General features: G+C 40.7%; 2 protein-coding genes across 5 annotated transcripts in view; one reads left to right on the top strand and one right to left on the bottom strand.

Moving 5' to 3' along the window:
- Positions 1-5,768, bottom strand: part of sik3 (SIK family kinase 3) — a 30,880-nt gene extending 25,112 nt beyond the window's left edge. For all 3 annotated transcript variants that reach the window (XM_046388558.1, XM_046388560.1, XM_046388559.1), the window contains exon 1: positions 5,409-5,768. In XM_046388558.1, coding sequence (XP_046244514.1) covers positions 5,409-5,747 — 339 coding nt within the window. In that variant the 5' untranslated portion in view covers positions 5,748-5,768. The remainder of the gene's footprint in view (positions 1-5,408) is intronic.
- Positions 5,769-8,140: 2,372 nt separating this feature from the next.
- sidt2 (SID1 transmembrane family, member 2) lies at positions 8,141-19,848 on the top strand. Of its 2 annotated transcripts, XM_046388556.1 has the most exons (26): positions 8,141-8,968; positions 9,064-9,185; positions 10,881-11,045; positions 11,192-11,237; positions 11,646-11,747; positions 12,090-12,173; positions 12,285-12,450; positions 13,158-13,251; positions 13,916-13,974; positions 14,230-14,256; positions 14,959-14,997; positions 15,093-15,170; positions 15,504-15,619; positions 15,751-15,824; positions 16,132-16,198; positions 16,290-16,363; positions 16,470-16,593; positions 16,781-16,898; positions 17,391-17,527; positions 17,637-17,745; positions 17,935-18,011; positions 18,106-18,152; positions 18,270-18,375; positions 18,491-18,601; positions 18,718-18,831; positions 19,041-19,848. In XM_046388556.1, exons 1-26 carry the CDS (start codon positions 8,720-8,722, stop codon positions 19,101-19,103), a joined length of 2,568 nt encoding a protein of 855 aa, XP_046244512.1. In that variant the 5' UTR covers positions 8,141-8,719; the 3' UTR covers positions 19,104-19,848. The 2 variants fall into 2 exon arrangements, with proteins under 2 accessions (XP_046244512.1, XP_046244513.1); XM_046388557.1 differs by lacking the exon at positions 14,230-14,256.
- The last annotated feature ends 74 nt before the right edge of the window (positions 19,849-19,922 follow it).

Below are 19,922 nucleotides of genomic sequence, written 5' to 3'. Positions count from 1 at the left end.
GTGTAACGTCTACAGTGGGAAGCTCAGAGAAGCGTGTTGAGACGAGGGTGTTGTGCTATTATGGATGAGGTTAACCTTCATCAACAGGTGACACAGATTACAACACCCACAGGGGTTGTAATGCTCAGGCTTAACCCATATCAGCATGTGAGATGGTTTAATTCACACTGGCTCGTGTGCATACACATGCACACACACACGTGATCAGGCCAAAAGCATGGCACCATGGTTATCTGTGAATTCAGTGTTTACAATAGTTTACTAGAGGCTGCTTGGTATGGAGCTAAAATTGTGACTTGTGTGTGTGTGTGTTTGTACAATGTCACGACGACATCACACAGCGTCATGCACACAAGATAAGGTGATGGCAGGTCAGCACTATGACTGTACTGTGCATGTGCACACACAGATGAAAGTGTGCAGGCAATATGAGTCAGCACAATGCCTTTCAGCGATGTTTTACTTGTGTGTTGTGCACTTGTTTGAGTTTATGTGCAGAAATGACTCAGTTGAGTGGGTCAGGCTGAAAGTACAAGACTGGAGACATGCTACAGTGTGGAAAACTGGACATCTCACATTCATCTACCATTTGCAATTTCTTCCCTGCTAGAACAGCAGAGCCCACAATTTGTGGCAAGTAAATTCTGAGGAACATGCAGCAGATCTAAACATAACCAGTATTTTTTGTTTTTTTGCAACAGGCTTTTACACATACATGATAATGACCAGTTGCATAAGGTAACAGGACATGACAACAAGCAGCATTAGTTCTATAATGGCAACCACAACTACAAAATCAATATGGATTACAGCAGAAGCAGGAAATGAAATTATATCAAACTCTTCTTTAAGAAATATCACAAGGATGTATCTTTTTGAGTAAGTAAATCTTCATCACCTAAAGTTGCAACTGAGAAAAGTTTTTTATATCACATAACCTTCCAGTCAGTCAAAAACTTCTTCATTACTACAACACAGAACAAATGTTAATATAAGATTTCAGAATCTTTCTTTTCGAATCTCTACTCTTCCTCTGCTGCTTTATTTGAATTATTTTGTCATTAGCTGCAACAGGTTTTCCATTCATAGGCCCTCCATCATCACTCATATCATTACTATGTGTCTACTGCAATCAAATTTTCATAGCACAGCTGCAATTATTAGTAGATTAATCGAGCCTGTCTGAAATACTGACGTGGGAAACAAAACCCCTGACAAACTCAGTCGCATCCACCTTATAGCGCTGGTAAACAAAACCACATAATAAAAGACAGTGTCTTCGTGACAGACAATAAGCGCAGCCAATGACAGCCAAGTCCGCTCCATTCAGAATTAGTTTTTCAGGGCTGGAACCACCATCAATGCTATGGAAACCAGTAAGACTCATATGGAGTGAAGCGACCTTTCTCCAACTAGGAGTCCTGGCAACACACGGTTGCCTCTGAAAATAAACAGTGCTGTGCACGATGATGGCGCAGAGTAACTGCCATGGTGCAGGCTGTTATGTACATTCACAAAAGCACACATGTACAATGAGTCGGGGACAGAAACATGGGTGCTGATATGCTTCACGAGGAACAAGCTCATACTGTCTTCCCTTGTGTCATGTAACAGAGACACTCACACAGTCTGGACTGTGTTCTTCGCCTCTTGAAGTCAGCAGGCTTCAGTTTTGGACAACTAAAAATGCAGTAGACTACGACTAGAGGGCAGGAAAATAAGTCAAGCAGAACACAGTCTTTGTCATATTATTCATCCAAATGCAATCACAACTGAGTGTGGGGATATCTGAGAAAAAGAGAACGGATGCTGTATGTTGTGTGTTAAGAGAGCTATGCTCTGCATGAGTATGTGCGCGAGCGAGTGTGACTGAGGGAGCATGTGAAATTGTTACACAGTACATTAGGTCTGTTACCTAACGCTTGCCATTCGGTCTGCCCTCTTCCTCCAGCTCATCCTTTTTGTGCCTAAAAACACTTGAGATGAAAGGGAAAAACATAGGAAAAAGAGAAAAAAGAGCAGGGGAGAGGGCCTAATTTCCCACAGAGAGACAGGTCAGGACATGCCACACGGTGCCATCTTTTACCAATCTTGCTCACCTTGCTGTGGGCACAACAAGGGCTTTTCAAATTGTGTCTTCACTTTATCCGTAGTCAGGTCAAACAAGGACACTGACCATACCATCTTTGTCAATTACACAATTACAAGCAATTACACACAAGTAGGCACATACACAAACATCCAATGGCAGCTAAGCGCGTTCCCTGTTTTTCCGTGGGCTTATCAAATTTGACAACCACTCACAACAAAAACATTGTGCTAAAATATCCTCTCAAATATGATAGCTGGCATACAGGAAGATTACTGAGGACAAAAAGCAGCTCAGAATGTGGAGACTAGTAAGGCTGACACAATTAGCTATTACAGGATTGACAGAACATTAAAATCTTGATTCTTTTATCAATACAGTCTATTATGAAAGAAGAAATTTCAAATTACACCTTAATACAGACTGAGATTGGTGTTTGTTGTTTTGCATTATTGTGGGATCAATACTGTGTTGTTTTTTTTATCAACTGGTCATATTGACACTAGTAGCCGGGATGTGAAATGTCATCTCAAGTAGAGTGCACCACAGCACGAGATAGGCCTGATTAATAGCTTATCAAATTGCAGGGCGATCAGCTCTATAACCTTGGTCAACAGAAAAACACTTTTCAGCATGGTCAAAGTTGGTGGTCGGAGCCCCCAAATTCAACAAAATGAAGTATTAAAACCACACATAAAATGAACAGTTTATAGAGTCACCAATGTCCCTTACTGAAGGGTCATGACCAGCGTTAAAATTAACAGAGAGACCAAATCAGCATTTATCAGGAGAGCAGCAAAACTGCCTCAAGCACAGCAACTTTATGAGACTGTCAGAACTCCTGTTCTGACTTCCACTTCGTGGGCTGGCCTTTGTCTAGAAGAGATGAACTTTCACTATTACAACATCCAGATGCAGCACACTGACTGTGTGTCATCAGTGGGTTTTGTTGTGTGACTGCCTCTGCGCTAGCAACACCAGCAGCCCCCGTTCCACAAGAATTTGCAAAACATGCAGATGAAATGGTAGTGTATATAGGGAAAATAAACTTAACACAGGTTGCCGGTTTTAGGTGATGGGAAACAACATGGAGTAAATGAGGCATAGAAAGGGACCATCCCCTTCTGTGCTTCTAAACTACTGAGTATAAATAACCAGATCCTCTTCTGTGTAACTGCACTGCAGGATATCATCCAGCTTCATATAACAACTGAGAGACGTTAGGCTATTTTTGACTAGTCAGCATTTCTCATTGGATTGTTATAAAAACCTAGGCCACAAAACAAGGCTCTAAAGCGCATTTCATCTGATGACTGATTATCATATCCATATTCATGATATCCACGGGCATGTAAAAGCACACTCCCATTCTTCTGATATTTATGAGTAACTGGGGATGGTGAAACCCCTGCTAGTTGATGAAAATCATGAGCTGACTGGTCTCTCTGTGACCACCATCAACAGATAACAAACAAGGACTCTCTTTCATTCTGTCTGTCAGTGTTCCACTGTCATTTTGTCCTCTGCCTGTCTCTCACACTCAGGCAGCTAGACACACACATCCAGACAAGCATAAACAGGCTCACACACAAGGAATACAACTTCATAACCAGCTCATCCATATCTCACTATAACACACAACTAACTTTGTGTTGCTCAGATTCAACACATGCTCCCATGCCTAACACTCTGTAAATTTCATTATAATCATATCAACACTGTTAATGTCCTTCAAAAACCATCTGCAGTGTTGAAAAACACTACATTGCACTCACTGACAAGTTTATTTTGGCCTCATGGCACTAAATGGAAGGTTCTCTGGGCTACGTGGTACTAAGCACCCAAATGACTCGTGTCTGTCTGCCTGTGTGTATGTCAACAAGGGCATAATGGTAAAACTGCACACTCAGCTGCCTTGAAACACCTTTATTTGTGCCATCGGAATTAAGGGCTTTTCATCAGGCTTAAAAAACAAACAATTATAATTCTGTAGGAATGAATTGTAATTGTTTGTTTTTTCCAGCACCTGCTATTTCTTATGAGTGTTCAACCTTTCATCCATTATAAAGAATGTGCATACTGATCATAACAGTCACATCAGAAGAAGTTTTTTTTTTTATCTTAGAGCAAGTACGGTTCTGAGTAGATGAAGACATAGCCAACATATCGGGAGTGGCAAAAGATCACTCACAGGCAAATAAAGCCTTGAAACACTGTGGCAAATGATCCAACAGGTGAGTACAAAAGAAAACTACAAACTTCCACCAGAACCGCCATGAAAGCTCCAAACCTTCTGTTTTACTCAAACACTAATGAAAAAATGAGTCTGGGTCCAATGTTAAATGTCAAGATCAGAATAATAGATCTGTAGCACAGGAGTGAATTGTGGCACACCTCGATTCAACACAGCTACTCATCAAGTGTGATGATGTTTTGCATGAAGATCATTTGTTGATAAATGTGTATGTTAGTGAGTGTGTATACCGATCACTATACTGCTGGCACCAACAATACGCAAAAGAATTAACGTACACAAGTGTAATAGCAATTTCGAATGTTGTGAGTTGAAATGCAGCTTTGACCAACTCGTTAAGTTACTCCATGACAAAATGGTTCCATTTGACAGGAAAGGCGCGAGGTTTCCCCATACTTAGTTTTTTGTTTCTTTAAAAATCATTTTCTTTCAAACTAATTGAATTAAAAGCTAAATAAGGCTCTGCAATAGTTGGCTTTAACCAGTTTTTGCTGGACCTTTGACGTTCAATTTCAAACAGAGTTATCGACACTTGGGCCACCTAGACCTATCAGCTTTGGAAGTTCACTGTTAATTTAAAGTTACCCAGTACGGTGCTGTAAACTTTATAAGTTGTGTGACAGTATCCCCCTGTAATTTATTTGTATATTGCTAAACAGCTAATTAGCTAGTAAGCTAAGCTAGCCACTACAGTCGGAAGGTTCGGTGTCTCCTCTTTTTCATCTTCGTCAATACCCTTCTCTCCGTCCTCTGCGCGTTGCCACACATGAACCCCGGGCCTTTCTAGTTTTTGAAATATAAATACTACTACTTCACTGTGTGAAATCGTAAGTATCTTGTGGAAATGTGTTTGTACCTAACAGTTAAGAGGTGATGCCCCGTGGGGAACGGACATCCCCCCCCTCAAAACACCAAGCAGCGGTGTCACCAAAGCGGGCTGGCCGTTGTGTCTCCAGAGCCTGAAGGCCCCAGCGTCATCCTGAGTACATGGTCGAAAAGGCTTGAAATAAAACAATGACAACTTGTAATTGTTCTGTTCTAGTGCTCGGACACCAGTCGTCTTACCTTTGCTTTGGTAATGATGTGTGTGGCTAGTTTGACAACCGCGAAATTTCCCTTGCCGATGGTCCGCTCGATTTCGTAGTGGCCCACTCGGGCTGGGGGGGGCCTGGTGGCCGAAGTGTGGCCAGGATTGGTGATGCACCCAGTGGCCGTGCTGGTACGACTGGAGTGGCTGATCCCGGAGGATGGCTGGGCTCGGTTCTGGGAGCCCATGCCTGCGTGGGTCGGTCGGGCAGAGTGCGTAATCCCGGCCGCAGTGGACCCAGCAGCACCTCCGCTTGACACGGCCGCCATCTTCTCGCCTCTCTGCGGGAACAACAAGCAGCCTTGCGCAGCGCGCATCTCGGGCACGCCCCCGCCCTGCGTCATTTTACGTGGAACGCTCCTCCGCAGCGCCCTCTCTAGGTTGTAACCATGGTAACGATCAGCGTAACAAATGACTTCATCCACAGAAACGTATTGTGGTTGCCTTGGCGACAAAGAAGTGCGCATTATCGCTGTGGTTCCCATGATTCAGTGATTCCCTGCTGCACTGTGTAAGATCGAAGAGCTTTATAGCGTTTTAAAGGTATCTAACACTGCAATGACATCGAAGTGTTCGAATGCACATAACTGATGTTATTAATATTTACACAAAGGTACGTTTACTGTGTTTGGCAGTCGAACCTGCAATACCACGAGAAGGTAAAGATAAATCATTCCAATGTATGAGATTCATGCACATATACAGTTTCATTCAGTGTTGGCAGTTGACAGTTAGTTAATTGCTGTTTCAATGTCACAATACAGTTTTTTTCTTTGATATCTTCATCCTTACTCAGAAAATTGAAGATTAAGATTAAAAACGTACACTTAATTGGTCTAGTGTAATTCCTTAAATTTTACAGAAACTACTACTAATACTAACTACTATTAGTGTATTATTAATTCCCAAATTAGTATCATTAGTATTAAAATCAAAGAGGTACCAAAATCCAGTGTGAAGAAGTGTGTCCTGTATAGTAGACATTGATAGGAGTCCCTGGATCACTTTGCATGGTAGCTAGAAGAAACTGCTTTAAATATATATATATATATAATTATTTAAACTGAAACATAAATCAAAATCTGATTGGTAGCCTTGATCAAAAGAAGTGTGCCACAGAAGACATTTTAGAACACTGTAATTGTATATATATATTTTTCATGTGCAGAAACAGAGAACACACATATTTTGTGCTTAGCTGTATGTGCTCCTGATCATCAGACTGTAAAAGAGATAAGCTCATCTTCACAACAACAACAACAACAGCAACAATGCTAATAATAACAACAACAATAATAATAACTATTATTATTATTATTATTATAACGTTTTGAGACCTTGTCTTGTAGAAGAATAAAAGAATAAAAACACAATACATGCTGAAGTTATAAATGCAGCCAAAACACTGGCACTAGCAATAAGTAATTCAGTACACTTACATCAGTGAAAAACCTGAAAATGTAATAGTTGCTATACTGTCATATTTACTCTAACCTGTTCTGTAGACTTTCTGTGGCTCTTTTCTAAGAGAGCTGTGATTCAATGGTCTTATTCTATTCTATAGGTTGTAGACAGCACCACTCCATGGTAGAGAGGAGTTCCTGCATCCTGTTACTCACAACTGGATTGCCAATAGGGCAAAGCAGGCAGCAACACTGAGTTCCAGTGTCCAGCTGAGGTATATGTCATAAAGCAGGCCCTGCATGCCTGCAATCTAAACTTAAGGCACAAGTTTGTAAATTGGTCCTATGTCAAAATCTAGTCCTGGGGAAACATGTTTGTTCATATTCTTAAATAAATTTTTGTTGAAATAGACCATTTGACACACATAGATCCCAGGTTCAGGAAGTGCTTGAAGTCTCGAATGCAATTAACTTAGGGGCACTAGTTGGTTTCAAGGGCTATAAGCAAAATACAACAAAGTTACCATATATAATCTGTTGTGTGTTCTGTTCTTGAATAGTAACTGGAGGCAACAGTGTACATAAGGCATAGATCACTCTCTGATCCATGCTATTACACAAATAATACTGAGTTATATAGAGATAACTGACCTAACCAAAGTCTGTGTGAAAATGAACATTTGGGGGAAATGTACTCTGGAAATAGGTAATCTGTTAGATATTGACATCAATTCACTGTTTATTCAGTTGATTTGCACTAAATCTCTCCAGACGTTTTCATGATAAAGAGAGTGCCTGTGTAAGATATCCTGCAAACTGGGAGATGATACATGTCTACTTACCACACAGAGGTAAAAAGTATCATACAAAAGCTTAGTCCAAACTTTGTGAAAGAACTGAGTTATGCAGGAAATATACTCTTCCCCCATATAAGCCATAAGGTACATTAGGTACAAGATCATATCAAATACATAATTCCGTACATCATACGGCTTATTTGATTAAAACACTGGACCTGCTGTATGCAAATGTCAACCTACTCGGGGAAGCAAGTGTGCTTCAACAATACTCTTATTATTATTTTTTTTATAGTACTCAGTTATTTTTATATTATTCTGTTATTTTATTTTTTGTGTGACTACTTGACACTTTCGTTTGCCTCTTTGTACTACAACCCTGGCACAACAATTTCCTGCGGGATCAATAAAGTTATTATCTTATCTTATCTCTTATCTGATTGGAAGAGTGCAGACCAGTGACGTCATGACGTCGCACTACTGGTTGTTTACTGTCTGAGCGTGTGGGGGCGCTAATGGCAAAAATAATTCACAATGTAAACACTCAATCTCTTCATCTCCCCCACGAGAAATACTTGCACAATGCCACGACGCCGTGAGCACAGACCGTGACAGGCGATTACATTGGATAGACTTGGAAAAATACTTGGTGCTGTTTTATGTTTTCACACGTTCCGCGACGTTGGAACCGACAGCGTTATAAAAACATGAAGCTATCTTACGGTGCTAGCTTTAGCACAACTAGCTAACATTCTGCAAGGCTTTTGCGTTTCAGATAAAGGAACAGGGTGTCGCTGTGATCTTGCTGTCAGTGGTTGCACAATTGGTAGCTTTGAATTTGTTACGAATGTCTAAAAGAGAATGGACCCGTCTGTAGCTAATGTAAACTCGCCACTGCCTCTTCAGCTTTAGTCATTTAGCAACTGCTGTTACCGTCGGTCATAGCTGGAATTGGCACAGTTAAGCTAGTCAAGTTGTTATCCGAGTAACTGTAGCCGAATGGGGTGGAGTTGTTATTAGTATTGCCGCATAGGCTAAAACAACGTTGGGTAGGTCCGTTGCCAGTGTAGGAAAACGGTCTCATACAAAATGGTGTTAAGGAGTTGCTGGAAATCGCGACATAAAAACAACTCTGGACCGACTCCGTTTTGGATCCGATCAGGATTGGCAGCCCTGTTTTGGTTATGTGTGACCCAGTTTACTTGCGGCAGCGAAGCAGCGGGGGGGACCAAAAATGTGGTCCAGAAAGATGCAGAATTTGATGTCACCTATAATGACACGGTTACTAGTGAAAACCAAACCATGTATGCTTTCAATCACACCGTCTCCAGGAATAAGGTGAGTTTATATAGTCAATGTAGTAGTTCTCCTCTAAATGCTATTAAGTGATGTTGATATAATATGATGTTTCTTCTCTTTTTCGGGTGTTTCAGACGGAGGGAGTGCGTGTGTCTGTGGATGTGTTGTCACAGGGTTTGGAGAGTCCTATCCTGTTTGTGGTGCGGCAGAAGCAGGCTGTCCTGTCTTTTCAAGTCCCTCTCATACTAAGAGGCCTGTGAGTATCCGTACTAATCAGCTGAAAAGAAACTCATGTAGATTGTGTCCTACCTGAACTCCTCACATCCCAACGGTATTTTCACTGTTTCCTAAGATTACAGAGAGAACATAACATGTGATTGTGCATGATTTGCTGTTACACAGCATATTAGCCTGTATGTATATGAGTATGTGTCACAGCTGTCTCTTTTCGAGTAGCATGAATAGGGTCACATACGATAAATACCGATCATATATGAATGATTCATGTTCTGTGTTTTAAATATATTGAATTGCACAATTACACATTCAAATGCTGGATATCAAACGGCATTTGATGTGCACACTCCTCCATGGAGAATGGAAAGAAAGGGGAACACATTAGCTGTAGGTACAGATCAAGCTGTGTGTCATGATATTTTCTCGCAATACCTAAACCGACCAAATAAATTCTAAGTGCCGTGTATGGCAAGTGTCCACTGCTCCTGTACTGGGCCTTTGTATTTGTTTAACTAACTACAGTAACTAAGTAATTGTTTAAGGTTCCTCCTGGGGAGTGTCTGGCTGTAGCTGCTGTTTGTCCCAAGATTGTAAACTCTAATGACTTCAGGTCATGCGCTGAAGCTGATTTTCTCGTTTGCTGTGGAAAGCTGCATGTGTACGTACTTGCTGTATAAAAGAATGAAATCTGTCAGTGTTGTGCCTATTGTAGAATCATCTGTAGATGTGATGGATTTAGATGATTTTTAGATCTGATACCCAAAGTCAGATTTATTCTAGGAGGTGCTGAATTCAAATAATGTCTGAATTCATTGGTCATTTGGAGATGTAATGGTCGCATCTAGAAATTTGCTTGAATTGCAGTCATAATTTCTTCCCTGGATAGAGTTAACATTAATTTTATCTGTTATTTTACATTATGGGTGGTAAAATTACAAAATGTACAATTTTTAATATATGTTGCCTCTCATTGGTTTTAGGGCACACAGCTTTTGTAACTGCTCTTAATCAGGTGGGGTTTCATAACAGGTTAGAAGTTCAGCTGGTTATTAGGTATTGGCCAATAGCCCATTTGCAATGTGGTCTGTTCTCCCACACTCTGAAGTAGTCTCTGTGGTTGTGCATCTGCAAAATGACCTCATCATAGTCTTGTTATCTCGTGGCTAGTTCCAGTCAAGAACTGATGGACCCTGGACTTTTACTTCCTCCTCTGAGTTTCAACAGTTCAGATTAGGGAAGCTCAGCTTACTGCAGAAGAGTTATGACAAAATCATCAGAGTGTAGTTACTTCTGTTCTACGTTGTTTCTGTCACATGCTTTCTAAAAATGAAAATCTACTTCTGTGTATTTGCCTGTGCTGCATGCATTCAGCAACATTTTCTGCAGCTGGGTTTTTATTGGTTTTGTTTATAGCGTATTGAAGAGCCCTCATCTAGTTAGGTCATCTGATCCTGACACAGCAATCCCTGTCCCTCATCATCGTTTAACATGTCCATCTATTGGTTTGATTTTGTCATTTTAAAGTGTCTACCTATGCTATCCAATGCAAAAGAAGTAAGTTAACAGATAGAGTAAGATTAGATACAATTCATTTACAACAAATAATCATTTTAGCTCCATTTGAATGTGAACTACTTTTGCTTTTCTTTCTCTGTTTGTCAACTTCACATTCTCTCTGTCTCTGTTTCTTCCTTCTGTTTACCTCTATCTCCAGCTACCAGAGGAAGTACCCGTACGATCATGTGGGTCGGACACTGTGCCAGCCTCCGACTCGGGCTGCCTCCGAGACCCAATACTTCTTTGTGGATGTGTCCACCCTGTCCAGCCAGGGTACAAACTACCAGCTCAGGGTCAGCCGTGTTGAAAGCTTCACCCTGCAGTGAGTGATAGATTTGATATAATCACGCTACGCAATACCTGCCCGAATTCTCAGATTAATGTATTTGCTATCCATTTCAGGGTTTGTAAGAACGAATTAGTGACTCAGTGGTATGTTTGACATGTTGTTTTCACCTTGCTTTACAGGACAGATAAGAAATTCAGCTTCACCGCATCACCATCCCAACCTCAGGTACAGAATATATTGATGTACAACAACTTTGTATGTCTGTAGTTGGAACACTCAGTACTCCTTTTCAACAAGTAAGTTTAGTTACATAAATGTAGACTGCAAACAGGGTGAGAGGATAAATTTGTGTTTTCATTTTGGTCTCTTGTAGTGCCTTTCTGATAAACCTTGTAGTCCATCAAGCTAGTCGTAGTTGCTACATGGTATTTCATTTTATCTAGTTTTGTTTCATCATTTTGTGTTCATTGGTGTGAAAATGGTCACATCCTCATACATACAGTATATGAGATAGCGAAGAAAGACTGGAAACAGTAAAAAGCTTGAATTTGTCTCAGTCTTTGTTTTCTAATCTCCCCTAATTACTCCCCTCCTTGACTCCTTATCTTTTCTTTCTCTTGCCCTTTCTCTCAGTATTTCAAGTATGTCTTCCCAGATGGGGTGGACACTGTGATTGTCAAGGTCAGCTCAGACATGGCCTTTCCCTGCTCCGTTATGTCCGTCCAGGACATCCAGGTATACTCACTCACTGTCCATAACCCCTAAGCCTAACCCAAAGCAGCTGGCTGCTGTCCTCAAGTGGCCCCTGGCATTGTGGTCAGCATGCAGTAGCACTCTCGGGCCACACAAAGACATAGTTGAGTTGATTGCAACAATGTCAGTGCAATGCAAAGGAAATGTTATAATTTTTTTTGACACTCTGAAAAGATTTAGCTGAAATTTTACTCCCTTTGTTTTTTTCTAAATATTACTGTTTTTGAATCCTGTTCTTTCCCTTTTGCCTTTAATCATTTAATATACTATTATCATATATTATTAACATCATATGTCCATCTGTCTCTCTCTCTTTCCTTTCAGTGCCCTGTCTATGACCTTGACAACAATGTGGCCTTCATTGGGATGTACCAGACTATGACCAAAAAGGGTGCAATCACTGTGCAGGTCGTGTTTGACACATGACATGTTTCTGACAAAGCTCACAGTATAGACCCCCTCCGAAAACACACAAACAGAGACATATCATATCTTCTCATGTGTCTTTCTGTCATTTAGAGGAAAGATTTTCCTAGCAACAGTTTCTATGTGGTGGTAGTTGTAAAAACAGAGGATGAGGCATGCGGAGGCCCGCTGCGCTTCTATCCTCTTCTTCCTGATGAGCTGATCGACGCTGGTAACCGCACCAAGGTCCTCGATGTGGTGGTCTCCCCAGCTATCAACTGTAAGTCACTCGTTTACAAATATGAACTACTCAGACTGAAGGACAACACATTAGGCTTGTTCCACTTGGCGATCATATATATGATTATATATATACAGTATATATAAAATATAAAATAATATAAAATTTAAAATGATATATAATATCATTTTAAAATAATGTACCCTCAAACCTAAGATGTCATAAAACTTAAAAATGTTATAAATGTGATGTTATCTTTAAAATATATTCCCTACTGTGTATTTGTAGATGCATGTCCGCATGCTCAGCCAACCAGTTTGCACTTGCTCTCTTGGCACCCTGCATTTCCATCCTCCATATGCCTGCTCATGATATTGATATTGATATTGATATTGCATCATGATATTATATAGTAGATAAGACTGGATGATATGAAGCTGAAAATGATTGCCCAACCCCATAACTCATATATATTTGTTGTACACAACAGGTGTCCTGATTAAAAATCAGATTTGTGTTTTTGTCACTTCAGTTTCAGCACTTTTGGTATATGTCAGCAAAATATACCATGTAACGGTGGAAAAACACTGTTAAATTAAAACTAGTGAATAAAAGTTATGTTCTTTCCAGATTGTAAGCTGTAAATGTTGATGCTAAATCGTTCCATTATACAGTGTAGTCAGCATCATGCGGTATCAGTACATGACTATGCTTACAGTAAGTACATCTGTATTCTCTCTCTGCAGCGGAGGTGTACGTGATGGGCATGCTGTTCTGTCTGGGTATCTTCCTCTTCTTCTACTTGCTCACCTTTCTGGTAGCCTGTCTGGAGAACAAGCAGTAAGATTTTACATTTTTCTCCACAACTAAAGCAACAGTTAGTTGTTTCACTGCTGAGATATTTGCATATATGAGTCTTTTCTTTGTAGTGATACAAACATCTCCCCCGGTATCTACCTTGTAGCCACAGACAGTCCTCATTACAGTTGTTAAAATTTCAGAGACAGTTTAATTGACTTTAACCCTCAGAATCTGAAAACCCCACTAGCAGGTTTGAAAGGCCTGCTGTCATTCAAAAATTGCCAAAATTTCTCAATTTGTAGTAGCCCGAAACTATAAAAACAAAAGTTACTACTGTCACATATTCAAATTTCTGACAGCTATTGAACTAGACATGTTTGGCAAACTCACTTTTTTCCACACGTCTCATTTAAAATTTTGCTAAAAATAAGCTGTTTGCACTTACAAGATCCTGTAAAAACAAAAAAAAAAGAAGGCCCAGAAAAAAGGCCCAGAGGATTCAGTGGATTTCGTCTTGTTAAATTTGGTAAAAGACCAGAAAATTATTAAATGGAAGTTCACAATGTTCATAAGTGTGCATGTATATTTGGTCTCAGTTCCACCCATGGGTTTGGATCTCTAATCAGAGAATGTAGATTTGAACAACTGCATCAGTGAATGCAGACTGATTTGAATTTGCATGTTTTCCTCTCTCTTGCTGCAGAATGAATAAGAAGAGAGAGGTGTTTCACAATCCTGCTGACATGTCGCCTGCTGAGACAGGTAACCCAGCAACTAGATGTGATGGACTGGCCTATTAGAGGCTCGTCAGAGGGTGTGCAGCACATACCATTTCCTTGATGTCATGAACCTGTACTGTAGAGTGGATACCATAGTATAAATACAATGTTAAACTACACTTAACATGCTTTGTATTAATCATTGAACTGTTAAGCTTTTCATATAGACTTTAACATGTCTGTGTATACTGAACATGTGTCTTATGCTCTCTCTCCCTCATGCTAATGTGTGGTTCAGCCTCTCTGCTTGGGAAGAATGGAGATGGTATAACAACACAGTTACTCCAGTCTTGCACTTACTGAACTCCCTCACACCGTATTGCTTGTCTGCAGATGCTCTGCATGCATTAGCTGACATTCTGTAACTGTCTTGCCAGCAACCATAGAAAATAAGTTGTAGTGTGTAGTAACATAAACATTGTACTGTTCCATTAAATTGGTTAAGCTTTTGTGGCTTGCATCGTAGAGGTACAGATACACATGACGACTAGTGACGGTGGTATTGTCCTCACAGGTATGCAGTTTGTTGGCTGAAGAAACACACATCATTATACTCAGCAGTGCTAGTGACATGACAGACCAACAACAGTACGAAACAGAAGTAGTTCCATGAAAATATACATCAGATAATCACTGACATGAATATTTATACTGCTTATGTGGTTCTTCAGTCCAAGACTACCTCTCAGTGTCTCAGTGTGTATTTGTACCTATTCTCCGCACTGTGCGCTGGCATGACTTGACTTTTCACTGCAGCAGTCACCACTCATCACATTAAATAAGCCTCTGCACCATTCTGCCTCTTCACCTCTCTGTGTTTATGTACTGACAATTCAGCTGCTGTGGCGCTTTAATATGCAGTATTAGAATACTAACCAGTAATGGATGTAGTGGTGTTAGTTAATGTACATACATTTTTTTTTTACACATGGTCAGGTGGGAGTTTTAAATGTGCATGTCTCCACAGGCAAGACTCCAGCCTCATCGTATGAATATGGCTCCTTTGGTGGGTTTTGCACCCTTCTGATTTTGCTGATGTCTTTATTCACGTAGAGATGGAATTAAATAGCTGTTTTTTGTCCTCCTCTTCCTCTTCTCCAGCTGATAATGGCAGCCCGCTCAGTTCAGAGGCTATCACTGACAGCGCTACATCAACTGACAACAACTATGGATACATGGGTATGGACAAACAAACATAAACACACAAACGTTTTTCTGGCCCATGTCTGTCACTTTGCAGTATGTCTCCTCAGTCTGCAGTTCACTGTCTGCAAGCAGCTGTGGTCCATCACAGGTTTTCTGTGTCTTTGTTCATAAGGACCCCACATAGCCATCCGCACTGATGACACACAGCCGTGTAATTGGCCAAACCATTTCTGAGATTTACACCAAACCAGTCAGAACTATATGAATCATACATCAGTGAGACTTGCATTCCTGATCTGATGACATTGAATATTTGTATTTATTGGTGGTGACCTCCTTCTCTCCTCTCTTCCCTCCCTCTATCAGAGCGATCATTGGACAGTGTTGGACGAAGCAGGCAGGAGTCTCTGAGCTCTGTGGAGGAGGATGACTACGACACACTGGACGACATTGACTCAGACAAAAACATTGTCCGCACCAAGGTGTGCCCCCTCTCTTCTTTTTTTTTTTTTTTTGGGCGGGGGGGAGGGATCATAGCAGTTAGGACTAAGTCACTCTGTCATGATATATAAATGTCACCCTTTCTTATGATAATATCCTCTCATTATTACAGAAATTTCTATGTGTGTCTGACTTGGCTCGCAAAGACAAAAGGATCCTCAGCAAGAAATACCAAATCTACTTCTGGTGAGGACACCTGATTAATGACAAAAGCTGTTGAAGAGTAGAAGCAACTACTACTTGATTCCTTTACATCCCAGTCCAAGTCAAATCCACAGGATCCACAAATCCTTAACTGTTTTGAGCTGAAATTCTACGTATGTTCTGCACTTATCGTAGTATACAGTGCTGTAAAACTAAGCTAGTCAGAACAGTTACATTAATAGAGATGATATTATTATTGTTCATTTGTTACAGGAAGATATGATATAATGGCGGCTTCTAGTCAGCCTGTCATCATCATTCACAAGTCTAATGATTCTTTTCCCTTCAGGAACATTGCGACTATTGCTGTGTTTTATGCGCTGCCAGTCATCCAGCTGGTCATCACCTATCAGACGGTACACTGAGAAATCCACTGTGATATATGATTGAGAAATATTGTGAATATAAGTCAACACACTAATGTTTAGCTGACTCTCTGTTCTTCAGGTGGTCAATGTTACAGGAAACCAGGACATCTGCTTCTACAACTTCCTGTGTGCCCACCCCCTGGGAGCCCTCAGGTGTGTGCTTGGCATGTGTTTGCTGTGCCCCAACATGATATTACAACCACAGCATGGCGAACAGATTGTGATGTCACGACTGACTCTCAGCTCTTGTCATACGCAGCTCGTTCAACAACATCCTCAGTAACCTCGGTTACGTGTTGCTGGGACTCCTCTTCCTCCTGATCGTCCTCAAAAGAGATATCGTCCACAATCGTGCCCTCGTCCGCAATGATCTAAACGCACTGGTAAGACGCATACGCACAGACAGATGTACGGCAAAATCTATTCCTAGATTAAATCATGATTGTTAGCGATCCAAAATGTGAACATAAGTGTCATGTTATTGTTTAGACATGCTGCTGTCAGATAGCTTATTATATAGATAGAGTCTATGAAGTTGTCAGTTCAGTTTTTCTTTCTTCCACCCCAAAGGAATGTGGTATCCCAAAGCACTTTGGCCTGTTTTATGCCATGGGCACGGCTCTGATGATGGAAGGCTTGCTCAGTGCCTGCTATCACGTCTGTCCCAACTACACCAACTTCCAGTTTGGTAAGACCGATTGTGTTACTGCTGGAATTGAATATATTCAGAAACTGTAAGCAAGTTGATGTATTGGTTTCAGTTCACAAATATTTGCAGGTAAACTATTACTTAAAAATGATTACAGCATTTTTGGGAGACACAGTAACACAAAACACAGTATTGCGGTACTCCGATGTATCAATAGTTTTTAACCTACACTAGTGTGCATCCTTTGCTTTTTTGACATGATGTACATTATTTAAAACTACAGAATCAGATTTTCTTCTTTTAATTAAATTTAATCATGGATCTTACCACATAGCAACCACAATACAGTACAATCTCTACATAAATCAGGTCTAAATGCATCCCAGGGTCCCAGGTAATTTCCAGTTCACAATAAATCTGAAGTGTTACTCAGTGACAAAAATCTGCAGTGACTTCCTTCTTAATCTTTGACCATTTGAGATGGCTGGAATTACAGGTAGATGTGACTGTAAACTGTGTCTTTCTTTGCAGACACCTCCTTCATGTATATGATTGCTGGACTGTGTATGTTGAAGCTGTATCAAAAGAGACACCCAGACATTAACGCAAGTGCTTACACTGCCTATGCCTGCCTGGCTGTTGTCATCTTCTTTTCTGTGCTGGGAGTGGTATGCACACACACACACACACACGCAGATCACGTGATAGATGAGGACATTTAATACACACAAAAACACACATAGATATTTCCTGATGTCTGTGACGGTCTGTTTGCAGGTATTTGGGAGAGGAAACATGGTGTTCTGGATCGTTTTCTCAGTGATCCACATTCTGGCCACTCTGCTTCTCAGCACACAGCTCTACTACATGGGCCGGTGGAGGTTGGGTAAGATCACAGCTAGAAACCTTTTCATGTGCAGCCATGCAGTTTAACTGTAAGCTGTTTTATAAAATTTCACGTAGTTTGTAGTGCACAAGTTATTTTAAAGGGTGAACTTGACATTTACTGCCTGGGTGCCATAGATTTGAACTGCACGTTTTGGAGTGGTGTTTGACTGCTTTGTCCATGTGTCAGACTCCGGGGTGCTGCGCAGGATTGTGTATGTCATCTACACAGACTGCATCAGACAGTGCAGTGGACCTATGTATATTGTGAGTATTGTATTAAATGAGTCTCTGTGTCCTATACTCACAAATCTGGATCACCTGCTTGTGAATCATTTTTTCCTCTTTTTCTGTGTGACAGGACCGGATGGTTCTGCTTGTAATGGGGAACATAGTCAACTGGTCTTTGTAAGTAAACAATGTTGTTTTTTTTTTTTTTAACTTGTAAAAAACAGAGACAAAATTCACTATAATGTACAATGCAGGATTAAATGATGACATCATTTTCCTGCTCCCCCTCTGCAGAGCTGCCTACGGCCTCATAGAGAGGCCTAATGACTTTGCCTCCTACCTGTTGGCCATTGCCATCTGCAACTTGCTGCTCTACTTTGCCTTTTACATCATTATGAAGGTGTGTGTATGTATATGTATATATGCGGGCATCCATGATTTTAAGTAGCTTTTAGATTTATCAAAGAGCAGTAATGTTCTGTGTATCTAAAGCTCTGTTTTCTGTGTGTGCCTAGCTGCGGAGCGGGGAGAGAATCCAGTGTCTGGCTTTGGTGTGTATTCTGTTCACAGCTGTGGTGTGGGGCTTTGCACTGTACTTCTTCTTCCAGGGTCTCAGCACTTGGCAGGTGAGTAACGCACACATGTGCACTTAGAGTTGCACAGAAAAGTGGAAAGAAAATTTCTTGAATTTCTGCATAACGTGACTTGAGCTGACTGTGTGTGATTCACTCTGCTGATACAGAAAACTCCAGCAGAGTCTCGTGAGCACAACAGGGACTGCATCCTACTTTCATTCTTTGACGACCATGACATTTGGCACTTCCTGTCGTCCATCGCCATGTTTGGATCCTTCCTGGTATGATTATATTTGTGTGTGTATATATATACATGCTGCACACAGTTATTAGCTTAATATTCATTAAACAATGAATGTGAATAACAGTCAATACTTGGGGCTACCTGATAGTTTAAAAATGTGATATTTTAAATAGAAAACCTAAAGATATTGTTGGAATAGGAATCCATCCTGTGTTCTAACACCTCTCCTCCCTCGTTCCTTCATAGGTCCTCCTCACCATGGATGATGACCTTGACACCGTCCAGAGAGACAAGATCTTTGTCTTCTAGATTTGTGAGATCTCGTGTGATGGGCTCAGCTCTGCCTCTCTGCCTTATTGCCTCATCATCTTTCTCTGTCTGCGTCTCCTTCATGTTTTAAAGAAAAAGCACAGCCAGCAGCCTGTATTTTTTTGCCAGGCTTTGAGAACCTCTCTGCTTCTCACAGCCAATCAGCCAGTCAGGAAAGGGCAGTAGCCCCTCCCACCACTTGTATGGACACAAATGTGCCAGTGAGGAGCTGTGGTGGCGTTGAGTGATTCTGAAATGTTCTGTCCACTTGCTGCCATCATCAATATAACTGTGGTCCATGTTTACTTACAGCTGATGATGAAGATAACAATGTACACACTTACTAGAATAAACACATCTGAATTAACTTATTTTATACTGTCTGCATAACATTTCAACTGCAAGCCAACAATACATTTTGAAATTACAGTTTATATGCTGTTTATATGCTGTGTGAGTGTTTGTACAGGTGTGAGTGTCTTTACCAATGTTAATGTACATGAACATGAATTCTGTCCAGTCTGTCAGTGGCCTTTAATGTTCTAATCATGTTAGTCACATACTGTGCTCTGATTGGTCAGATCCTCCAGCTGTCCTTCTCATTGAAGAATATGATGATTGTATTTACTTCTTGACTGCCCTCAAGTATGAATGCAAATGAGTTTTTTTTTGCACTGTACTGTTTAGAACAGCTAACTTTAATGTCAAACATTGCAGCGGTTACTGAATAAAGGTCTCATTTTCAGATACTTTTTCCCTGCCATTTTCTTTGTGTTCTGATGGTGACTCTTCTCCTTCAACTTGACGAACCTTAACCTA

The sequence above is a fragment of the Scatophagus argus genome, chromosome 5 (genome assembly GCF_020382885.2).
Source record: "Scatophagus argus isolate fScaArg1 chromosome 5, fScaArg1.pri, whole genome shotgun sequence".
In the NCBI taxonomy this organism is placed as follows: domain Eukaryota; kingdom Metazoa; phylum Chordata; class Actinopteri; family Scatophagidae; genus Scatophagus; species Scatophagus argus.
This window is presented reverse-complemented; position numbering and strand designations above follow the sequence as displayed.